Source organism: Nicotiana attenuata, chromosome 8, assembly GCF_001879085.1.
Source record: "Nicotiana attenuata strain UT chromosome 8, NIATTr2, whole genome shotgun sequence".
Taxonomy (NCBI): domain Eukaryota; kingdom Viridiplantae; phylum Streptophyta; class Magnoliopsida; order Solanales; family Solanaceae; genus Nicotiana; species Nicotiana attenuata.
This window is the reverse complement of record NC_031996.1, coordinates 31,237,866-31,255,803: the sequence shown is the minus strand read 5'-3', so window position 1 is coordinate 31,255,803 and position 17,938 is coordinate 31,237,866. Positions and strand designations below refer to the sequence as shown.

The 17,938-nt window shown below is 35.1% G+C and overlaps 1 protein-coding gene across 1 annotated transcript; it reads right to left on the bottom strand.

Moving 5' to 3' along the window:
• Window positions 15,141-16,950, bottom strand: LOC109231178. Its single transcript, XM_019396754.1, has 2 exons — window positions 16,518-16,950; window positions 15,141-15,779 (listed from the first exon to the last, which is right to left on the bottom strand). The coding sequence occupies exons 1-2, from the start codon at window positions 16,805-16,807 to the stop codon at window positions 15,452-15,454; spliced, it is 618 nt and encodes a 205-aa protein (XP_019252299.1). The 5' UTR covers window positions 16,808-16,950; the 3' UTR covers window positions 15,141-15,451.

Here is a 17,938-nt window from a genome sequence, read left to right as displayed (position 1 = left end):
TAACGAAGCTACTGCAACTTCGATCCATTCCGATCCCGCGGATCAAAATCTCGCCTTCAACCGGAATTCGCCCAAAAATACTAACGTTCGCCAATTCAAGCCTAATTCTACACCGGAACCTCCAGAAAACCACTTCCGATCACGCTCCCAGTCACAAATTCATTCTCCCGGAGGCTTACCCGAACCATACGAAATTCCAATAATCGAGCCCTCTAAACACACAAGTCAACTTCGCGGTTGACTTTTCCAAAAACAAGCTTTCCTTAAAGAGACTAAAGTGCCTTCATTTCTACCAAAACCAATCGAATCAACTATAACGCCACCATAATACTGATATGAAACATGAAGAAGCATAAAAATGGGGGAAACAAAGCGGTAACTCATTGGAGACGACGGTCGGGTCGTCACAGTAAAACACACCACGCTTGGAGGAGGCTTTCAACTAGTTTTTTCTCTTCTCTTCCTTTAATTTCATAGTTTATTAGTTCTAGAGTTTTGGTGCTAAATGAACGTTGTAGTTTGAAGCTTGAATTGGTTCTTATTATTTTTCATATTGGTTATTTATTCAATCTTTGCGCTTAAATTATTTGATTTCTTGATCACCAATTGAATACTATCTACGAACTAGATTGAACTCGGAGAGGGAATTCTAGATTGCATATAAGATTGAGTAGAGCAAGATCTTAAACTCTGGGGGGGGGGGGGGGGGACGGATTTGCGGGTGGATAGGAATATACCTAATCGCCTTGCTTGGTTATTATACGGAATTATAAAATGCGTTCTTGTTAATCCTAATTCCATAGGAATATAGCGTTAGTTTAGCTTGAATAGGCGAGTTGTACTTCGGAGAAGGCTACGAGCAATATTACCCTGTCAACCAGTAAAAACCAGATAAATTAATTAGACGATTTAAGTGGAAAACTCAACGGGATTTTTAGCTACATAGCTCTAGAATATTCACTCACATTGAATTCGTCTTTAAGCTTGTCGTTGTTTTCTTTAATCTCTTTATTTGTTACTCTAGATTAGCTTTACTTAAATATTCGTAACTTTAGAATTAGCTTGAATAGATTAATTGTTTGGGATTATTTAGGTTATAGTTAATCACAAGTCCTTGTGGGTACGATATCTGGACTTACAATTCTATATTACTTGTCGACCACGTATACTTGGTGTGGCGTTAGGGAGCAACAAACAGCAGGTGGGAAACCAAAAAAAAAAAAAAAAAAAAAAGGATAATCAAAAGATACAGCTAATGCTGCAGTATCCACCTTTGAGTCATGGCGCAACTTGTTCCAGTTTGTGGACAAGTATTCAATGAGATTTTAAACCAAACACGCTCACGTCTTTATGATATCTTAACCTAACAAGCTCACGTCTTACATTAAATACACTTTGAGTGAGTGTATATTGGGTACCTTTCGATTCTTATAATCTGATTCGGAATATACCTCTTTAATTTTTCAATTCTTTAAGGGTGATTTTTGAAGTGGAGCAATGGTAAAATTATTTTTGGTATGATCTATAAATTACGGGTTCGAGCCGTGGAATCAACATTAATATTTGTATTAGGGTTAGATTGCCTATCTTACACCTCAAAAGTGCGGCCCAGACCCTGCGTAAACGCAAAATACTTCGTGCACCGGGCTGACCTTTTTTGCCATTGCGCTTATAGGTGTGGTTTGGTCAAAGGAACAAAAGGATACGAAATTCGAAAGTAAAATGTGAAATTATTTTATTTTAGGTTTGCTTATAATTCTGTATTTCAATATAAGTAATTCTATGATTGTATATATAGTACTCTTGCGATGTTATTTTAATACCACATATAATGTGAAATAACAAATCCCCTAAATTAGCTAATTCCGTGAAAAATAATTAAATAACAAAAAATATCATTCTTCAGAATTCTTCTCCAAAAAATCCCTTAAAAATGTTAAGAATACAATTGGAGATAAAAATTTATCCTATGTAAAACCATACTTATATCAATATTCCGCATATCTTATTTTTTATCCAAGGACCAATATACAAAAAAGTATATTCATTAAACAATATCATCATTATTTTAATTTCCCTCTATAATTTGTTGGACTTGAAGAATATTCGGCTTCTGGCCCACGACAGAAACAGATCCAAACTTGATATCAGTCAAGTAGTTGTATCTTAATGTTTTACATTTTGTTTTTTGTGGACCTGAGGTTATTAAATTCAGGGGAAATTTTCGTTCCTTACCATATATTGAATATGAAACTATATACTAAATATGTTCATAGTTTGCTATTACCCTTCATGCTAATAGTATTTGTACAAAAATATAGACAATTCATTAAATAAAGAATCATTGTAGTTGTAGGCTTCCTTATTTAGGCGCGCTAAAATTGGGGGATTAAATATTTTTTCCAGATCTTCCACAACGCAAATCACGCACATTAATCTTCTTCTCAGTTTCGTTTCAAATTTAGCTTCTCTGCTTTTTCGATACACTGTGTTTCAAACTTTTTTTCTGATTTCACAAATCAAAAACGACTAAATCTTCTACAATTCTTCTACGTCAAATGCAATTATGTCCAAATTTCAATAATACAAAGCAAAGGAAAAGAAAGCAGCAATTCACCATTGACAGCCATTTAAAAAGCTTTGAAGCTTTGAATTCAAATTTGGGTTTTCAAAAATTATTATTTATTTGGATTGGGTGTTGTTACAAATAATTGGGAATATGGTTTGGAGTTTATATCTCAATTTTGAGGAGTTCTGGTGAAGATTAGACTTGGTTTTGGCTGAATTTCGGATTGAAACTCGAAGAAGAAGAAGAAGAAGAAGAAGAAGAAGAAGAAGAAGAAGAAGAAGAAGAAGAAGAAGAAGACATGACATACATTATATTGCAGAAATTGTAGAAAAATTGTAGATAAATAGGAGAAAAATTATATTCTGTTGTTTATTTATTTTTCTTTTATTCATTTAACTATTGTATGAAAGTTGAACACATTGTATAAAAATTATATTTAAGTGGTATTATATCGTAGTTGTTATAACTTAGTAGAAATAATGTACGAAAATTGTAGATAATTTGTAGATAAGTTGTATAATATATAATTAGTTGTATGAAAATTATTTTTACTATGTATAAGTCTGATACAAAATATACAAAAGACATATTGTATAAATTTTGTATAAAACTTGTATGTAAGTTTTATGTTATTGTAGTTGTATTTCACTGGGTGAAAATAATGTGTGAAAATTGTAGAAAATTGTAGATAAGTTGTATTCCTCTATAACGGGAGATGTTGGCATATCAAGTAACTTTAGTGTTCCAGTCGAACATGCATGAAAATAAAGATAAATTCTGTTATGAACAATTTGTAGAAATTTTGTAGATAATTTGTAGAAACATTGAAATTCTGTATTTTCATATTAATTTTTCAAATGGTATGCAGTTTTATTGTAGAATAAATGTAGAAAACAAGCCATTGTTATTTGACTGATTCCTCACATTCAATCTATTCTACAAATTCACGCTTCTTTAAACACAATACAACCATACTTTCTTGAATTTAAAGGTATAGCAATATATATAACTTAAAAACATCTTTTCCTCTGCACAAGTTAGCTCCATAAAAGACGAAGTGGAATAACAAGCTCCCATCAAAACTTTTAACACAAAAACACAAAGCTCAAATTTTATGTTATTGTAGTTATATTTAACTTGGTGGAAATAATGTGTGAAAGTTATAGAAAATTGTAGATAAGTTGTATTCCTCTATAACGGGAGATGTTGGCATATCAAGTAACTTTAGTGTTCCAGACGAACATGCATGAAAATAAAGATAAATTCTGTTATGAACAGTTTGTAGAAATTTTGTAGAAACATTGAAATTCTATATTTTCATATTAATTTTTCAAATGATATGTAGTTTTGTTGTAGATTAAATGTAGAAAACAAGCCATTGTGAGTCTTATTTGACTCATTCCTCACATTCAACCTATTCTACAAATTCACGCCTCTCTAAATACAATACAACCATTCTTTAATTTAAAGGTATAGCAATATATATAACTTAACAAAACATCTTCTCCTCTGCACAAGTTAGCTCCAAAACAGACGAAGTGGAATAACAAGCTCCCATCAAAACTTTTAACACAAAAACACAAAACTCAAAAATAAATAAACAATAGTCTACAATTTTTCTATAATTTTTCTACAATTTATCTATAATTTCTGCAATATAATGTATGTCATGTCGTCTTCTTCTTCTTCTTCGAGTTTCAATCTGAAATTCAGCCAAAACCAAGTCTAATCTTCACCAAAACCCCTCAAAATTGAGATATAAACTCCAAACCATATTCCCAATTATTTACAACAACACCCAATTCAAACAAATAATGATTTTTGAAAACCCAAATTTGAATTCAAAGCTTCAAAGCTTTTTAATGGCTGTCAATGGTGGAACTGCTGCTCTCTTTTCCTTTCCTCTTATATTACTGAAATTTGGGATTGTGAGATAGAGAGAGCCGTAGAGAGAATTCTCAATTCTTTGCAACAACATCCAATCCAAACAAACAATGTCTTTTGAAAATCCAAATTCGAATTCAAAGCTTCAAAGCTTTTTAATGGTTGTCAATGGTGGAGGAGTTACAGATTTTCGTTGGTTTTAGAAGAGGAAATCGTGGGTATTTGAAGAGAAAATCGTGGGGATTTGGAGAGAGAAACTTGGGGGAGTGGGAATATACAGTTGAGTAAAATTAGGAGACTAATTAATACCATTAAAATCCTAAAATGGTACATAAATGGTAATTAGGTATATAGAAGGTAATTATATTAAAAGTTAAGCATGGAGGGTAATATAGTTTACTATATGGCATAGGAATGTAAACATTCCTTAATTCAGTTCCGGGTACATTTTAGGCCCATTATATATATTGTTTTCTTTGTACAGTATTGGACACAAGTGACTATTGAGTGAAAAGAAAATATCTAAGCCATTATTTTTTTTCCTCGATTCATCCCTAACCCTATAGTACAATTTCATGCGATTTCTCTATTTTCAAATGTTATCATGGTATCAGAGCAGAGATTCGAATAGTTCTCGTGCTACGTTTCCGTCCGATATTACCCTTGATGGGTTTTCTGAAAGTTTTTTTTTCATCTCTCAATCGGTTCACCGATTTTGGTTCAGTTTGTAGTAAATTTTTGAGTACTGGTGAGGTTTTATGGTGAATTTGTAAAGCTTTGGAATTTTACGCTCGGGTATTTCAATTTCCCCCTGAGCCTCGAAACTAGTGTTTTGCATTGGTGCTCCAGTTCCGATTTGCTGGTGATTGCGGGTTTTGTTTCGGAAGGAGTCTCTAGAATTAAATGTTGTTACTTCTTCAAGTGACGAACATAAGTGGTATTTCTGTTTCTTTTTCTCTCTATATAATAGTATACATCTGTTTCGTGGCTGTGGAGGTGTGCATCTCCATATTTGTTTTGCTTGATCACTGCATGTGTATTTTGAGTATTGTACTGGACTAATTTGATTAATCATGGGAAATACTGGTACTTCTACTTTCGTGTATTCTTCAGATCCCTCAAGTCATCTGTTTTTACTTTTATTTGATATTCCTGGTACTTCTTTGGTGCATGTGCCTTTTTCTGGGATTGGGTTTGGAGGTTGGAGAAGAAGTATGATAGTTTCTTTGTCTGCAGAGAATAAGATAGTCTTCATAGATGGAACATGTTCTAAACCTTCTAATAATGCACCTAAATTAAAGCAATGGCATAAGTGTAACAATATGGTGATATCTTAGCTGACTAGTTCTTTGTCACTTGAAATTGCGGAGAGTGTTCAATACTCTGAGACTGTTGAGATTATTTGGAAGCAACTTGAGAGTAGGTATGAGGTTGTAATAGGACAAAGGTATTTGAGATTAAGAAAGAATTGGCTTCTAACTTGTCAAGGATCTCTTGACATAGCCTCATATTTTAACAAGTTAAAAGAGGTTATATGATGAATTGGGTTTAATGTGTAAGAATCATGTGAACACTTGCACTTGTGCAGCTAAACCTAGTTTACAACAGGAAGTTGAAGAGAACAAATTATCCCAATTCTTAATGGGATTAAATAAAACCTAAGTAAATGTTAGAAGCAATCTCCTAATGATGCAACCTCCGTCATCCTTTGATAATGCTTACAATATTTTGCTTCAAGATGAGAGTAAAAAATAAGTCAAATCTTCCCCCAATTTAACTAAGATTCGGCTTTTTTCAAGAAGCCTGGACACCTAACTAAATACTCCAAGAAGCCTGGACACCTAACTAAAAAATATTATTAGCTCCATGGTTATCCTTCTAACCTCAAATTTACTAAAGGCAGAAGAATTGCAGCAAATGTTAGTGTTGAGGCTGATTTTTTTGAATACAACCCAGTGGTGGTGCTCAGCCAAATACTACTGCTCCTTGCAATTTTGGTCCTGTGACGACCCGACCCGTCGTCTCATGAGAACCGCTCTGTTTCCCCCATTTCCTGCTTAGTTATGCTTCATTATCAGTGTCTTGTGTGAACGATTTGAATTGGGTTGATTTTTGGAAGGAAATGAGACACTTAGTCTCTTTAAGGAAGGCTTGTTTTGGAAAAGTCAACTGGATGTTGACCTATGAGTTAGAGGGCTCAGATGTGGATTCTGACGATTCGGTTAGCTTCGGGGGATGATTTGTGACTTAGGAGTGTGATCGGAAGTGATTTTGGAGGTCCGGTGTAGAATTAGGCTTGAATTGGCGAAGTTAGTATTTTGGCGAATTCCGGTTGATAGGTGAGATTTTGATCCGAGGGTCGCAATGGAATTCCGAGAGTTGCTGTAGCTTCGTTAGGTGATTTGGGATGTGTGTGCAAAATTTCAGGTTATTCGGAGGTGATTTGGTTGGGTTTTTGATCAAATGCGTATTTCGGAAGTTTTTGAAGAACTTAGGCTTGAATTCGGTGAGAAATGATGGTTTTAGTGTTCTTTGAGGTGTTTTTATGATTGGAACAAGTTTGAATTATGTTATAGGATGTGTTGGTGCTTTTGGTTGAGGTCCTGGAGGCCTCGGGTGAGTTTCGGGTGGTCAACCGGACCACTTCCTAAGTTAAAAAGCTGCAGATTTCTCATTTCAGGTGCTGCAAAGAATTTACTCTTCGCGTTCACGTAAAGAGTCACGCGTTCGCGAAGAAGGAAATTGGGAGGCAGGTAATTTGCTCTACGTGTTCGCGTTTGAGGGTCCGCGTTCGCGGAAGGCCGGAGAATTGTGCTTCGCGTTCGCACCAGCCCAATCGCGTTCGCAAATAAGGAATAGAGGGCCAGCGATGATTGGCCTTCGCGTTCGCATGAATAAGGTCGCGTTCGCGTATGAGGGGAAGGTTGAGCATCGCGATCGCGGGGTTAGTCTCGCGTTGGCGTAGGGCTAATTTTGGAAAAATTAAATGTTGTGTTTCGCGTTCGCGAGGCAGTAGTCGCGAACGCGATGAAGGATGTCAGACCTGCGCAGAATGTTTTAAAACATTTCATCCGCGAACCCAACCCATTTTTCCACCATTTTTAGGCATTGTTGAGAGCTTTTGGACGGGGATTGAAGAGAGTTTCAACTTGGATCGATTGAAGGTAAGTTTTATGAGTTAAAAACATGATTTTATTGTAGAATCATCCTTGAAATTCATGAGAGTATAGCCAAATTGTAAGAAATTAGGGCTTGAGTTTGAAATTCTAAATTTGAGATTTGAGGGGCCATTTGTGGTCCGATTTGAGAGATTTTTGTATGTATAGACTCGTGGCGAGATGAGGAATCTGGTGATATTAATAATGTGATTTTTCGAGAAGTGGGCCCGGGGCTCGGGTTTTGCAAATTTCGTGATTTTCAATATTTTTCGAGTCTTTTCGATTGGGTTATGTTCCCTTAGCCTATTGTGACGTATTCGTTGTGGTTTTGGTCAAATTCGACGCACGAGGAGATTAATTCGAAAGGCAAGGGCATAACAAGCTAGGACTTTGGCCAGCTTGAGGTTAGTAATAAATGTAAATGTTGTGTTGAGAGTTTGAAACCCCGAATTTGCACAATGTAGTGCTATGTGAGGTGACTTGCACGCCGGATAACGGGCGTGGGGTAGAGCACCATCGGGGATTGTGACTTGGTCCGTCCCGCTTAATAAAATTACTACCTAATTTATTGTAGTTTTGTGATATCCTTATAAAAACGGATTAATTGTCATAATTGAGCTTCGTGCCAACTACTTGAATCCTTCAGGGATCATTTTTACTGGGTTCTTACCATATTTCTAGATATTGAACTCAGTCCTGGTATTTAACACTGTTTTTGTAAACTCAACCATTTTTCTAAAAGTAGAAACTAAAGTAATATTTTTGAAGGAAGTTTGGGCTGAATATTTTTATATTATTGTGCCGAAATGCTTATGTGATTTTGGACTGAGTATGGGATCGGACTGCACGCCGCAATGGTATGATATTGATATTGATATGAGGCCGAGGGCTTGTTTGATGCCACGATATGGCTTATTATTGCGCTTGGGCCGTAAGGGGCCCCTCCCGAAGTCTGTACACCCCCAGTGAGCGCCGTCGACGTTAACTAAATGGAGCGGGCTGCACGCCGCAGCGGGATACTGGAGAGTACCGGTTTATGTGTTGCATTGCATATTTTAATTGTCATTTATTCTTTATCTATGGTGGTATTATTATAATTGTTTTCGCTGTTTTACTGTATTTATAGCATTACCTTGTATTTATTTGGAATTTCTTATCCTCAGACTTTATTTATATTTATTACTTTCTGGGTTGGAAGTACTCACAATACTCCCTGCACCTTGTGTGCAGATCCAGGTACACTACAGGGTGAGTGAGGATATGTTTAGCTGAGCAGCGGTGTCCGGGAGTATCAAGGTAGCTGCATGGCGTTCGCAGCCTTCATCTCTCCCATCTATCTTTATCCTTTTGTTCGAATTTTTTTTCTAGATAGACTTATGATAGGTGAATATTCTGTATTAGAGGCTCATGTTCGTGACACCAGATTCTGTGGGCTGATTAGTATTTTTTTTATTATTATTTTGGGGTTTCGAATGTTAGAAATTATTTCAGAAATTCCGCATTTAATTTGGTATTTTAGTTGTGAATATTTATTTATCCTCTATGATTAATCGGTCAAGGTTGTCTAAATGGTCGGGCTTGCCTAGCAGTGTGTTGGGCGCCATCACGACCGGGGTTGGGTCATGACAGATCCTCTATCTAATTCTGTGCATACCTCCATGATACCTCGTTTGACAAAGCAACAGTACAATCAGTTGATGAATTTGCTGCAACAGTCTCATGTGTCAGACTCTGCTCCTCAATCCAATCTCATGGCTTCTGCCAATTTTGCTGGTACATCTTTAGCTGTTGATTTGTTGAGTCGCACTAGTTCTAATTCTTGCATGTTTTACCATTCAATAAATTTAACCTAGATCATTGGCTCTAGTACAACTGACTACATGACATCCAACAAGGAGTTCTTGTTCAATATAACTTCTTTACATGTACCTTATCTTGTAACTCTTCTAAATGGTTATAAAGTAAAAGTAACTTCCACTGATTCTTTTTCTTAACATCCATCTATTGTTCTTCACAATGTTCTCTATATTCCTTCTTTCCACCATAATCTCATTCCGTGTACAGGTTGATACAACAATTCAGATGTTTTGTTCTGTTTACTTATGATTCTTGTATGCTACTACAGGGCCCCTCTCTGAAGAAGCTTCTGGATCATGGTAAATTGTACACTAGCTTGTACAAGCTTGTACGAAAAAAGCCATCATCACATCCTCAGTTTTATACATATTCAAATTTCCAGAATAATGTCAACTAAAATTCTTTTCCTAAAGCTTTTGCCTCTGATTGTGATTTTATTCCTAGTTTACCTAATATGTGTGATGCACCTGTTTCACTTTCTCTTCCTTATGTTTCTGTTTCTGATTGTGACTCTAATGTTAGATTACCTAATGTGTGCAATATTCCTTCTCATTGTAATACTAATGGAATAAATAAAATGGATGTCAGTTGGCACCAAAGACTTGCACATGTCCTTTTTGTGAGAATGAAACTTATTTCTGGTTTGTCTGATTCTTTATCTTCTAGGCAGTCTTTCATTTGCAATGTGTGTCCCATGTCAAGACAAACAAGATTACTTTTCCCAGATAGTACCATTAACACTACCAAACCATTCCAACTTATTCACTCACATAGACACTTGGGGACCTTACCATACTAAAACATACTCCGGGGACAAGTATTTCCTTACCATTGTCGATGATTATACAAGGGTTACCTGGACCCATTTAAATGGGTCCAAAAGCAATGCTTTTCCTTCAATAAAAGCATTTGTAACCATGATTAAAGAATCACTTCCACACCATTGTTCAAACAACCAGAAGTGATAATGCTCTAGAGCTTGGATCTAGTTCCTCTGCCTCCACATTCTTTTTAGAAAATGGTATTATCCACCAGACTAGTTGCCCTTATACTCCTCAACAAAATGAAGTGGTTGAGAAAAAACGTCCTTGAAGCATCTAGAACATTAATGTTCTAATCCAAAGTACCTATAAAATTTTGGGGTGACTGTTTATTAACAGCCACTTACATAGTCAACAGATTACCCTTCAAGCTTCTTCATGATAAGTCCTTATTTGAAATGTGGCATGTTAAGGCACCTAGTTACTCTCATTTGAGAAGTTTTGGATGTTTATGTTATGCTACAGTCCCTATACCATACAGAGATAAGTTCAAACCAAGAGCAATTCTTCGTGTTTTTCTTGGTTATCCTTTTGCCAAGAAAGGTAATAAGTTGTATAAATTGGCTACCAAACAGTGTTTCATTTAAAGGGATGTGGTATTTCATGAAAGTTATTTTCCTTTCTCTCTCCCAACATACCTTTCTTGTCCTCCTCCTACCATTTTTCCTGAATCTCTCTCTCACTCTCATATCTTTGCTGATGACTCATCCGTTCCTCCTACGACTTCTTTTGTCATTTCTCCATCTATTTCTCCCTCAAATTCTTCTTTACAACCTTCTCCTTCCTTTGTTCCAACTGAGTCAGTGCCATCTTCTTCTCTTCCTGGTCATCCTTCCAATCTCAGAAGGCCTACTAGGGAACATAATCCTCCACTTACTTACAAGACTACTTGTGCACTCTTCCTTCCTATTACTCTTGTTCCAATTCTGTTCTACAGCATGCTGAATTTGAACCTAGTACTTACTCCCAAGCTGCACCTATTCCAGTATGGCAGGATTCCATGAAAAAGGAATTTGAGGCCTTAGTGGCTAATCACACTTGGGACATAGTAGAGTTACCTAAAGAAAAAAAATCTCTTGGTTGTAAGTGAGTTTATAAAATTAAATATCAAGCTGATGGGATTATTGAAAGATATAAAGCCCGACTTGTGACTAGGAGTACATAGATAGAGGCTGTTGATTTTACTGAGACATTCTCTCTAGTGATAAAGTTGTCCACAGTTAAATGCTTAATAGTAGTAGCTATAAAGAGACAATGGCCTCTTTTTCAACTAGATGTCAATAATGCTTTTCATCATGGTGACGTAGATAAGGAGGTGTATATGAAGTTACCCCCTTGACTTTCACTTTCTACTGCTAGTTCCTCCTCTTTTGCCACTTTAGTGTGTAAATTTCAAAAGTCATTATATGGTCTCAGGCAGGCCTCTCGGCAATGGTATCTCATGCTTTACGCTTTCGAGGTTATTCTCATTCCATTAATTGTTATTCTCTTTTTGACAAGGGTTCTCTTGGGTCTTTCACAGCGTTGCCTGTGTATGTCGATGATATCATTCTCACAGGGGATGATGCTACTGAAATCTATGGCTTAAAATAGTTTCTCCATAACCAATTCAAAATCAATGACTTGGGTCAGTTACATTATTTTTTAGGTATTGAGGGCTCCTATTTTCCTTCAGGTCTTCTAGTGAATCAGAAGAAATTTGTTTCTAATTTGTTATCTGAATATAAATATGAAGATGTTTCCCCTGTTGCTTGCCCTTTGGAGCTTTATGCGAAGTTATTAGCTATAGTGGTGAAGTTTTGGCTAAACCTGAATCCTTTAGGAGTTTGGTTGGCAAGTTGCTTTTCTTGACCCACACTAGGCCGAATATATGTTTTGTTGTACAATATCTCAATCAGTTTTTAAAATGTCCTCGAGTCCCTCATACGTCTGCTGCATTACACATTCTAAGGTATCTTAAAGGTACTTTGGATGTTGGTCTTTTCTACTCCAATGCTTCTGATCTTACTGTGAGTGCCTATATCGATAGTGATTGGGCTGCTTGTGTTGATATGAGGCGATCTGTAACTGGTCTCTGTATTTTTTGGGTGAAAGTCTGATTGGTTGGAAGTCCAATAAATAACTTGTTGTTTCTCTTTCTTCTGCTGAAGCAGAATATAGTGCCATTAGCAAGGTTGTGGCCAAATTAAATTGGTCGGTTTGAATCTTGACTGATCTACATGTTCTTTTTTCTCTTTCAATTTCAGTCTTTTGTGATAATCAAGCTGCTATACATATTGCTAAGAATCCTGTCTTCCATGAATGTACAAAACATATTGAGGTGGATTGCCACCTTATTCGAACCAAGTTGGGTGAAGGCTTGATTCAGTTGGGTCATGTCTCTACTTCCAAGCAGTTGGTAGACATTCTTACGAAACCTCTTCCTGGGCAGATTCATCATCAATTTCTTTCTAAGTTGAAGGTGATTTCCTCTCCAACTTGTGGTGGGGTGTTGGACTTAAAGGATATTTGGCTTCTGGCCTATGACAGAAATATGCCCAAACTTGATATCAGTCAAGTAGCTGTAATTTGATGTATTATTAGTAGACCCGAGGTTATTAATTCAGTTCTGGGTTCATTTTAGGCTCATTAATATATTGTTTTCTTTGTACAATATTGGACACAAGTGACTATTGAGTGAAAAGAAAATATCTGAGCCATTTTTTTCTCTCGATTCTTCCTTAACCCTAAAATACATTAATTTCATGGGATTTCTCTATTTCCAAATGTTATTATTATTTCCATCTTATTATTTTAGTATAACTTGTTTGTAAACCAAATCACCCCTTAGAGATATAATACTCGTCTTCTTGTCATTTAAACAGCCACCGGCAGCTGCCAAGAAAAGACAGCAGACCATGGGATTTGTTATATCTAGCGAGAATCCTAAACTAATTAATTGGTGGCCTGTTATGTACTTTTCCTTAACTCTTGAACTTATACGCATATATCTCGTCTAATTCGCCACTTGCGTTGACGTCAAAAGAATTGCTTATTGCATATTTATTGTAAATGTAGCTTGTTGGGCAGCCAATACAGTTACATCAACTATTTTACATTCGAATTATATATAAATAGTTAAAATCTCTTATACGTGTTTGTATATTTAAACATAAGTGGTCCATATTTTTTATATTTATCATAAATAAGCAGTGGGTATAGTAATACTCTACATAACAAAAAACTCAAAATCCTGGGTTCGTTCCTACTTCTCTTGAGGCACATTCTTGGAAAGAGTAGAATTTACTCATTGAAGGTAATTAAATGAAAACCTATTTAGTAGGGGTAATATAGTTTATAATGTAGTATAACTAGGTAAATATTCCTAAAAATTGTAAGCCCCTGTTGCACAACATAGAAAACCCCATCCAACAAATTAGATAGCTAGGGCCAAGTATTAAATTTTTTGTTGCAAATTTTTTGGAATTAAGTTTCGCATATGTTTAGTTATTTTCATGAATAAATGATTGAATTAATTAGAATGGAGGAAAAAATGCACAATTGTTGAGAATGAAGTTATTACGATTTCTTTTCCCGGAAATTATAGCAATTTGGTATCGTGAAAACTAGTTTGTCTTCAACACCAAACCTCTTGGTTTTAATTAAGAAAACTTTTTAAAATTGATCCCAACCTAAAAATGTTTGGGCATTTATAAAAGTGGTGTGAATATCTCATTAGAATTTGGTAGTTGCATAAGTATAGATCTCAATAAGTCGAGGTACATCACTATATACATCATAATCCAAAAAATTATAAAAGATTAATCATACTTAGTTTTTTAATCTCTACGAGACTCTTTATAATCAACCTTCCTTATTTGATCCTTCATAGAGCAATGACTTCATTTCTTATGAGAGAATGCAAGCTGATGCTTTCATTAACTCGAAACAAACTTTTTGCTCTACAATAGTATTATCTTCGTAGGGCTTTCATTATTTTGAAAATACTCATCATCGTCACTATTTTTCAACAATGGACTTACTTCACATATAATCACGATTTCACGACTACCCAATATGTCAAATTAATAAGCAGTAATTCTTACGGTTAATTCAACTAAATTATTATTTTTATCTCGACGTGACTATACACAAAATTTAAAGTATTATAGTATAATAAAATCACACTTATTTTTTAGGGAAAAGAGCCAAATTTTCCCCTCTAATCTCTATTACGCGAAAAATGATCAATTTTATCCTCCGTGAACTATTCGCACAAAAATATCCCGTTGTTACCCAAATGGTTCAAATATATCCCTCCTATGTTAGGAACGTCCAAAATAGACGCCCAATCCTACGTGTCACTAACATTTTGGTGAGATGAACACCACATGTTATGCCACGTCAACAGCCCCAATCCATTTTACTGCATTCCCTCCGCTTCTTCTCCACCACTAAAATGGGTTGAGGGGATGACGTGGCGTGCCATGTAATGTCCATATCACCAAAATATCAGTGTTATATAATATTAGGTGTCTATATGAATATTTGCTAACGGAAAAGATATTTTTGAAACATTTGAGTAACTACGAGGGATTTCTGTGTGGATAGCATACAAAAAGTAAAATTGATCCTTTTTGCGTAGTGATCTGAGGGTTTATCGGAAACAGCCTCTATAACTCTCCAAGCAGGGGTAAAGTAAAGTTTACGTATACACTACCCTTCCCAGACTCCACCAATTGAATTATTCTGGGTATGTTATTGTTGTTGTTGATTCTTTTTGCGTTGTAGAAGGACGAATTTAACCCTTTCCCTATTTTGTATCTATGGATAGATCTTACATCCGCCTATGTTATAATGGCAAAGCTAAAGTAACGCACCAAAAATTAGTCATCCTTCGCTTAGGCATTGAAAACAAGAACACATAATACATTTGGTAATGTAAATAAAAAAAAAAAAGAGAAAGAAAGAAGCAGCCGGTGCACTAAGCTCCCGCTATGCACGGGGTCCAGAGAAACGCTGGACCACAAAGGTCTATTGTATGTAAGCTTACTCTGCATTTCTGCAGGAGCCTGTTTCCACGGCTCGAACCCATAACCTCCTGATCACATGGTAACTTTACCAGTTACGTCAAGGCTCTCGCTTATTTGATAAACTCTTGTAAGAAAAATTGACAAGAACAATCAAGCAAATAAAGGGGTTTGATTAGTAAAACTAGTTGTGCTAGTTGATCTAAGAGGAGGAACAGGAGGTCTATTATTATTCCCAAGAAGGCTACCATTTCTCCTTGCTCTAAATGATGAACATGACCCTCTTCTGTTTGTTTTCTTTGTAGGAGGAGATTGGTGATGATCTGAGTTAAAACCTTCCAAAAATACTCCATAGCTTTTGCATGATTTGAGTTTCTTCCTGCATGGGTTTTCAGGTTTGGCCAAGTCTTCTAAGCTACTCACATTTGATAAAGAGGTGAATGATTGTGATTTTCCATTGTAATGCTTTGACAACCCTCTCCTAAATAAACAAATGAAACAATTAGTATCTCCATAAAATATATGAGAGAAATAAATATTTAAAATAAAATCTAGCTTATATTAATTGGCAGCTTAATTAGTTAGTCAATATATTTTAACATGTTGTAGTAAGTTAGCAAACATTACGCATCATTTATCATTGACCATGTCGTTCCACTAAAATTCATCTTAGATCAATATAGTGCGAAATAAAAATAAAATTGAGAAGTACTAAACTAATGTTCCATAATTTTTTACCAGCAAAAATGTCAGCCTGTTAGCCCCACTTTACTTGCTTTTTTATTCATTATTAACCTCCCGTTTGGCCATAAGTTTCTTCTACCTTTTTTCAAAAATATTGTAAAAACATTATTTGATTATAAAAAGTGATCAATTTTTTGGCAGTTTATGAAAGATGAATATTTTAAGTTTCAAAAAGTGATTTAGACTAATTTTTCAAAAAATTTAAAATTTTTTACTTACAAAAATTTCAATTTTTTTTCAAGAAAAATGCATGTCCAAACACAATTTCAAGTTCTTAAAACTATTTTTCGTCTCATCATCAATTTTTTTTTTCCGAATTTCAATCAGATCTATATTCAATCAGCTAGCTAAGTTCACTTATCATGAGCGATTACGAATTTATCTTTTAGGTGAGCTAATAGTTAATCTCAGTGTATAAAAGTTAATTCTCTTAAAAGGAAAAAAAGTAAGAAAAAGGCTAAAGAACAGTTCTTACTTGAAGGGAAGTTCTTGAAGAAGAGAGGACATATTTTGCAACGCTCCCGTCGTGTGCTCATGACTTGAACTACCAAAAGAATTAGGAGAAGTTGAATCAGAAGACGAAGAAAAAGAATCCCCTTCTTCTCCCTCTTCTTCACCAAACAACTCGTCGTCTACAGACGACGAGAAATTACTAGAAACTTCTGAAGAAGAATCAATACACAAATAATCTTGATTTTGGTCAACCATGATCCCATGGTTGTTTTGTTGGTTGAAAGAAACTGAACCCATTTTCAGACTCATCATTTAAGTAACAAAAATCCAACATACAGCTCTCAAAAAAAGCCTCAAATACCCAATAAATTAGGTAAAGAATTCTTTAAATTAAGGTTACAAAGTTGGGAATGTTGTGATATGAAAGTATGAGGAAGAAGGAGGAAAAGGATAAGAAGAAAGGGACTATAAATATATATTTCTTTCTAATTTAATATTATCTGATAGGTATAAAAAAAGATTCGGTGTTATCCACTTTCTTTCTATTTTGGTCCCCACGACCTAATTGACCACTTGTCCCTACTGTACTATAAATAGAAAGAAAATGGACTGCGAATTGCCTTCTACCCACCTTCATCCCTCGGCGCGTGGATACCACTTGCTTTAACTTTTCCTTTTTTTTTTTATTTAATTTAACTACTTACTGAGGCTCAGTCTTTTCTTCATTTTTTTTGTTTATAACTATAGTATTGTATATGTGAATCATTTGTTCAGTTAATTCAAATTTTACGTTGTATAAGACTCATTAAAGGCTCGAACCCATAAGCTATGCTTAAGGACGGGTCATATTCATCTCATTATATTATTTAGTGGTTAGTTTTTTCATTTACTTTACTTATGTGGTCGATCTTTTTATCACTCTGGTTCACTTTTTTTTTGAAGTAGATCGAAAAGAAAAATATTTTACATAAATTAAGATAGAATAAATACTATAAACTAGCGTATACGTGATAAAATGGATGGAGATGATGCGATGAAAATTGACACTGTAGAACAAGTTAGAAAAAGCCTCCACTACCGTCTATCATAATATTCAGCATATTGTGAAAGATCAAATGTGCAATATAAAATAGAAATTATGTATATTGACGATATATATATAATTTTTTTTTTTTAAATTCTATTATTTAGATTGAAAAATTGTGTGGTATGCACCTTTAGTGGGGGCGAGTGAGTCTTGAACTTTGGAAGATATTGAAATAATGGATAAGGCTCTCCACTCAACTTGTTACCGCTAGTTGTTTTTCTACTTCCAAGGGCTTTTACCTTTTTGTTTCCTAGGGCGCTCATTGTTTCTTTTTCTTTTTTGCTTATTCTTTTCCACCGTTCTTTTTTTCATATTTAATTTCTAGTTCCTTTGCTCTTTTGCTTTTTCAAGAACAA